Here is a 7,500-nt window from a genome sequence, read left to right as displayed (position 1 = left end):
GTTTTGTTTGAAAAGTCTCAAAACAACTTTGATATTTGAGGAGCTTACTTTTCACGTCCAGTCCTCCACGGTATTTCTTCCATCCTTTCAATTCTATCCTTTCTCCAAGCAATTCCAGAAAACGCTCGAAATCTTCACTAACCGTCTCTGTAATAGGTGAAAATAAATTCATTTGTGGAGGGAAAAATCAAAAACGAACATGGAAAGGAACAGACAGAGTAACTGCGCAGGGGTCTTGGCCAGAATTTCCAAAAAGTACTTACCGAACGCTACTTTTAATACGTCAAATGCACTTATTTGCGCCAACAATAAGGCATTGTGCAATGGTGCCAAGGAGAGACGCAACTTTATATGCGCGAGCTTTCTTTTAACAAGTCTCCATGAAAAATTCCCCCATTTTTAATAACTTATTGTTATTCACATGTGGAGCAGGATTGCATGGTTGACTACCTCGCTCGATCAGTCTTTTTTTTCGACAGAAACACGACTGTCAATCAAGTCATGTAAAGTAAACGTTCAACTTGTTGTATTTTTGATGGGCATGATTTAATTATCTAAGCTTTACTGAACAAATGGGCTAAGCAAAATACATCAACCAGCAACATTTTAACCAGCACAAGGGCCAATGCTCTAAAAGTTACCAAATGTAGCAAATGGATGAAAAAGAAGTGTGGGCGAGTAAATGGTGTGCGTGTGTGTGTTTCTGAGTGGGAGCCGGGCTTGTTCCCTGAATCTGTCTGGACGACGACCACAACGACGAAGGCGAAAGAGCCTGGGATCGAGTTTAAAAGATAACCATTCTGATTAAGAGAAGAGAAAATAAATATTCTGAAATGCGATGAAACCTACCGTTACTAAAAACCTCATCATCTGTAGTCTGCCCTTGTCTGGCGTAAAGTACTCCAAATTTGAAGTTCACAGATCCCTGATAAAATAAATGATTAGGTTCAATTAGAGCTAAACTACAAAGAACTGTTTTTAGACGTCTTTCACTTTGAGAGAGAATCTACTTTCTTGTTCCATTTTGAGGACTCCTTGAGAGGTTTGTTTTCAACCAACTAATAAGTAAAATGTTCATAAACAGGATGAATTAGATAAAAAAGGAGTCTTTAAGAGCCGCCTAACTGGCAGTGCCCCAAAACATGGTGAAAAAGTAGCGGTTCATTTGAAGAAGCATTAAGGGAAACTGTCCCGCTGTTTTTAATAACATTCTAAATATTCAAAGTACGTTTTTCAATGTTTTTCGCCCGGGGGTTTTCGGCTGATGACAGCCACAAAATTAATGACAAAACTGATCCCTTCAAACTTCTATCTTTGCACACAGACTATGTTTATATCTCTTTTTGGCGACAGATGGCTAAGAAAGAGCTGTGTGCGAACTTGAAAACGATGGGTGAATGTCAAACGTTTTGGTGATGTAACGATGTAACTCGCAATAAGTCGATGAAAAGCACATTTGCTCTAGATTCACTTCAAATCGTCAAACCGATGTAGAAAGGATTTGAATTCTGTCCAGACATCATTACAAGCGTCATGACAGTACCCTCTTTAGTTAAGAAATCATTCGTGAATGGACCAGTGTAGAACGGCTATTAGTGAGCTGGAATCGCATGGCATTGTTCTGGGTTTAGTCAAATCTCGCTCTGAATTCAGGTTGGTTATGTCTACGGTATAGACCTCTTTCATAATGGCGGCCAAATAAAAAAATCTTTTGTTTCAATGCTAATAACGGTAAGCCCTACTAACCTCGCTACGACTATTAAATTTCAAATGAATATTTGTTTTAAAACTAGGGCAGTAGGTCTAATTAACATAAATACAAAAGAATGTAAAAGTGGTCGCCATTTATGAAAGTGGTCTATACGATGAGCAGCTAGCTGCACTTGCAAATAACCAACTGGTTTGCGTCCGGCCAGTTGGGATTCTTAACAGTCTTACGGTGGTTCTAAATACCGTGAAAGCAGTGCATCATTCTTTGTAAAATGCCCAACTGATTGCACCCTCTCAGAACGGGGTTTTTGAACGGTTAATGTTTGATTTGAAATATTCTAACCGTGACGCAACTCATTGTTGTATGGAGCATTTGAGCACAGCAATATGGAAAATGTAACCTACCTCTTGTTCTTCCAACACCAGTAGTTCCTACAAGGTTTCAACAACAAGAAACTATTAAAAAAAAATAGTGTTTCGTTTCTGGAATGCGGTAAGGGCAGGATAAAGATAAAATAGTGTAGTGTGGGTCCCTCGATCTTTCATATCGATCGGGCTTCGATTCTTCTATTTTAGGGCGCGTTCGATTGACCCTATTCAGAATAAGAATACGTAGAGTAAGGATTAAAACGGTATGTTTGGCACGTTTCAAAGCAGCAAGGATAATAAAAATATGTTTAAAATAGCATTTTAGCAGATACTTGACAATTTTAATGTGAATCTCCGTAAAAACGAAGGAATTCTAACTTATATTCCACGTATTCCTATTCCGGAATACGGTCAATCGAACACACCCTTAATCGAAACTCTCGTGAAATAGATCTAGAAATGCACGCGCTGCCTCTCTGAACGGCCAGAAGATACAGAGAGCGTCAAGGAATTTAACAGGAACGATGGAGTGTGACTGTATGGGTGACGGTTTGAAGGCGTGGCATGGGTCCAACTTTTCCCGAAGTAACCGGTATCAAGAGTGAAAAATTCACTCTTGCTGGTATGTAAAGGTCTAAAAATAACCTCCTTCTCTGTGATACCTATCTTCCGTTTTAATTACTAGCGTTAATGATTGATTCTTGGTTTTATCGAATTACTCAATAACTCAATTTATTTTGCGGCGTTTGTCTACACTAGAGACATTAGCAAGAGCAATATAAACGCGAACTGCAAAAAATTGACGTTTCAGTCAGTAATTAGATCTATTCGTTGGCCTTTGTGTTCCTCACGTTTATCTTTTGCGAGGCTTGGGTTCGTCGGTGTTCACACACTTGTTCACAACTTCGTTTTGCATCTGGAAGATGTGACTCCAACCGCTACTTTGATTGACTATTTACGCCACTGTGTAAATAGTTCACGACATGAAGACGTTAGGGCTTGGCTCAACTAGGAAACATTGTTGCGGAAACATTGTTTCCCTGGGATTGCTGCTCGGGTGGCCAAACTGGGAAACATTTGCGTCCGCGACAATGTTTCCGCAACAATATTTCCTAGTTTAGGTAGGCCCTTACGAAAAGTTTTGCATTGAGAACAGCGCGGGAGCTGGGTGAAAATTTTCCCGCCATTTTGTCGCCACCCCGCAAAGATCACAAAGATTGTCGTTCCAGAAAACAAAAGGCGGATTTTGTTACTCTTATCCTGTTGAGGTATGTAATTGATTGATTTACAGGCTGCCTTTGAAGCATTTTATACTTTTATACTCGTTTGACTTGGTGAGGAATACTCATTGAATACTGGGGATGTTCTGCAAGACCCTAGACAAGCTTTATACGTTTATGAAACGAGTTAAGTTGTCCACTGTAAGAAAGATATGTGAGGTGACGTTTCGAGCGTTAGCCCTTTGTCAGAGGGACTTGCTTTGACGAAGGGCTCGTAAAAATCTAATCAACTCGTTTGCATAAACGACTGTAAAACGCATTTCCCAAGACTGTGGCCCAATATTCTCCTGTTTCAATAATCATAATTACAAAGAGGTATGAAGTATGAGTGCCTCTGTAACAAGGCATGAAGACCCTAGAAGACCGTTGCGTACGATTGCTACCTTTTGGATCTCAGGATTGAGTACTTCCTTGGGCCCTTTGTCTACCTTGTTGATACCGTAAGCTCTGTAAAGTGAACGATAATTGTGAACATAAGCTTGACTTAAATATTAAGACTACTTGGAGACTTGAGACTTCAGGAGAGGTCAAAAGCTGATGCGCTTCAACTTGTGAAATTTTGAAGCCCCCTTCAATAAGTACAAATTCTCTGGCATTTGAAATTGAGTAATGACAGATTTTGTTTGTTCAAAATTACAACACCAAAGGCTGTTCATGATGAAATACCACCACCTCCACCATATCTGCACAAAAAATAGTACCTATTTAATGAAAAGCATAAGGAATTGATCAGACCTTCATTGAAGTATTCCTGTCTTTAAAGAGTTGGAGAAACATTTGGATACAAAGCAAAGAATTTGCAAGCCCTATTTCCAGTCAGCCAAAAACAAAAGAACATTGGTCTCTTTATCTTCTGTCTTTATTTTGCCATGTTTCAATTTGTTCACCCTTACATTCCAGAAATCAAATACCCCACCAAAGATGTTCAAATTCCAGCACCCCAGCAAGACAAAGAGTTAACCTTATTTGGGGAAGTGGATGATATTGGGGCTCTGTTTTGACAGGTACACCACTGATCACCACTTTGCACAGTTAAAAAAACAAATTCCCCTCAATTTTACAGTGTTCGACACTAATGCTTGCCCGATTGCCTGGGGCAAGCGAAATGTATCCGTGGGCAAGTAAAACAACTCTAAGACTTGCCAGATCAGGCAATCAGAATTTTTGATTGAATGATATTTTGTGGATTTTGATTTGCAACGAAGAAAGTGACTAGTAATATGACGTAGTCACCTCAAACATCTCTTTACTGTCATTTATTCTCTGTTAAAAATATTTTGGTACAAATCTCAAAATAGACTGGAAGAAGGAACATGTTCATAGCCGCCATCTTTCTCCGCACGGAAAAAATGTTTGTTCTGATACAAGTGCACAAGAAAATTCTACCTTTTGTCATGCAATTTCAACCATCTTTGAAAGGCTAAAGAACATACCATTGGACAAATGGCATTAAATTCAAAACCAACCCAATCTCAAAGAGATACAGTCAAGGAATCTCCCTTGATCTCTGATAGAAAAGGAAAATTGCTTCAATGTATGCTTGTCAAAACAAACTAGAACACCATGGACACAGCAGGAGTCGTGTTGGTCTGTCAGGCCCATTTTACACGCATTTTACTCAAATTGTCATTTGGGAGGTGTGGAGGCCTCATGGTTAGAGTGCTTTTGACTCCGGATCGAGTGGTCCGGTTTCGGGTCCTGGCCGGGAACATTGTGTTGTGTTCTAGTGCAAGACACTTTACTCTCACGGTGCCTCTCTCCACCCAGGTGTATAAAAGGGTACTGGCGACAATGCTGGGAGTAACCCTGCGATGCACAAGCATCCCATCCGGGAGAGAGTATAAATACTCACTTCATGCTAGGGAAACCAGAGATAAGCGATGGCCTGTTGGGCCTTCCTAGGCTCGCAATAGAGAGACGTTTTTACAAGCCTCCTTTGAGTTTTAGTGGGCAAGAGGTCTTTAGAAGGCGGGCAACCGAAAAAAAACATGAGCAACCAAAAAAACAAAACTGGTTGCCGAAAGGGCAATTTAGTGAGCAAATAGGTGTCGAACACTGTCAAAAGTATTTAAAACTGTTAACTGTACAAAAAATAGACCCCTATATATCAACTAATACTGGTAATTGCTATATCAAATGACTGCTATACATACTGTAACACACTCTTTGGAGAAACAGGTTTGTTAAGTTGGTATGGAATGCATACTTTCTGACTTCCCTAGGAAAGTGATAAATTGAGACGAGAGATATGGTTAGCCATGCAAATATTTAGAAAAGTATGTAGACAGAGATTCATTTGGCAAAATTTCCTGCTTTAACCTATCCATTAGGTTCTAATCAACAACGTTAAATATTATGATGGAATCAAGGACACAATCACCAAGTACTTCAATCAGACAACACACAGTCAAATACAAAATAATGCGGTATCAAACAACTTGAAAGCTTGTAGTTTTGCATCAAAATATTATTCAGTGAAGTTAGCAAGATATGAAATTTAAGTTTCCTTGAAGCCTGGATCTTTGCAACTGATCAAGGTTCAAACTTCACTTCTATGATCATTTTAACATACAAAATATACAGATCAAAAACAAATCGCACAAACAGAGCAAACAAATAATATTGTGGCCATCCATGATGGTTGAGTACAAGACTGGTTTTTGTTGGTTTATACTTTCTCAGATCCTTCTTAGCCCTTAAATCTCAAACTTATTACTATTGTCTTTACTACATGAAAGCGTGAAATGATCCTCACACTTTTCTGGATAATTTAAGCAATTGTCTCTTATAGACAATTCCATGACCTCTGCAATATGCTGGTGCAATGCTCTACCAACTGAGCTGTGAAGCCACACAGTTGGGAGCAGGTCAATAATTTGTTGGGCTCATGTGTTCCCTTGAAAGGTCTAGGTGTAAAAATAATATCTTCACTTACTGTTTTTCTCCACAAAATGGCTCGATATTGAGGTGCACCATAGTTATCTGCATCAGTTAGGCAAACAGATAGAATGAAGGGATTTTTGCTTCCATCAATGCCAACAAAATTTTGATGCACTGTGGATAAGAAATTGAATCTCTACGTACATAGCTACAAATGGTTACTGGCTAAAGTCACGTTATCTAGAGAGATTTTGGAGAAAGTTCTGAGGTTAATTTAAAAACACAAAGAGTTTCAGTTTGGAAAGCATATAAAGCCAGGATAACAAAATGAAAAGTTACCTTGAGTAACAAACAGGAATTAAAATGGAAGCATAAACAAAATTTCTGGATCTACTTTAACCCATCTTATATCATATATCTTTATTTACCCTCGGATTATTAGAGTAGCTTGGTTTAGCTAATATCTCCGAGCATTTACCCTCCCAAGCATGATACACAACAGAAGACAGACCACAACCCCGGGAACTACATGCCCTACTCTTTACGACAAGTGTGCGGGTTCTTTTACGTCTCACAGGCTTATGAACATTGAAGGGTTGTGGGACGGGACCTCCGGCTTATCGTCCTTATCCGAGAAGACTAGAGAGTCTAACCATTTGCAGATGTAATTACAAAGGCAGCCCTTTCTCCTCAGTTATATTTAAAGACCCTGAGTGTTGGTCCGGCCGGAGTTGAACTCACGACCTCCCGCGTGACAGCCCGGTGCTCAACCATGCAACTGTGCCACCGGTGCGCGGTGACCCATTGGCTCCTCAGGCACTCAAGGATGCCCCCAGTCGACAAGTAGAATCGTCTGGTGTTAGAAGAGCAAATCTGTCTCACTCCCAGTAGTCAATGGCTACTCGTTTCATTGCTCAATTAAGGTTTATTGGAGCTGTCAACTTCATATTCTCTTTTTTGATAAGACAAAGGTATCAATGATATTAATAAGTACAAGGCTGCTGACCAATTTTTCCGGAACCCCTCAGGCTTCCAATATTAAAAGTTAGTAGCATAAGTCATTTTTTCAAAAGCCCAGAATTAATTAAATGAAAAGTGAGGACGAATCACCTTGTGATAAGTTAGGTGCCCGTTCGGATTACTCCTTCAGAAATTTGGTTGCTCACGCTCATAAGTAAGGCGCCCCAGGCGACCGGGTGACCGTTAGGCAGCAGCCTTGAAGTACTAAAATTTAAATTACCTTTCCCCAGAAAATACTTGA

At 39.7% G+C, this 7,500-nt stretch overlaps 1 protein-coding gene across 1 annotated transcript in view; it reads right to left on the bottom strand.

The window, feature by feature from the left end:
• LOC138025823 (GTPase-activating Rap/Ran-GAP domain-like protein 3) overlaps positions 1 to 7,500 on the bottom strand; it is a 36,124-nt gene that overhangs the window by 16,794 nt on the left and 11,830 nt on the right. The window contains exons 4-10 of the mRNA XM_068872983.1: positions 7,480 to 7,500; positions 6,295 to 6,413; positions 5,513 to 5,577; positions 3,743 to 3,806; positions 2,116 to 2,142; positions 850 to 925; positions 49 to 147 (exon numbers count right to left, since the gene is read on the bottom strand). The exon at positions 7,480 to 7,500 is cut by the window's right edge and continues 70 nt beyond it. Of these exons, the coding sequence (XP_068729084.1) occupies positions 49 to 147; positions 850 to 925; positions 2,116 to 2,142; positions 3,743 to 3,806; positions 5,513 to 5,577; positions 6,295 to 6,413; positions 7,480 to 7,500 (471 nt within the window). The remainder of the gene's footprint in view (positions 1 to 48; positions 148 to 849; positions 926 to 2,115; positions 2,143 to 3,742; positions 3,807 to 5,512; positions 5,578 to 6,294; positions 6,414 to 7,479) is intronic.

Source organism: Montipora capricornis, chromosome 2, assembly GCF_036669925.1.
Source record: "Montipora capricornis isolate CH-2021 chromosome 2, ASM3666992v2, whole genome shotgun sequence".
Taxonomy (NCBI): domain Eukaryota; kingdom Metazoa; phylum Cnidaria; class Anthozoa; order Scleractinia; family Acroporidae; genus Montipora; species Montipora capricornis.
Note: the sequence above shows the minus strand (reverse complement) of the source record. Positions and strands in the feature narration are given on the sequence as shown.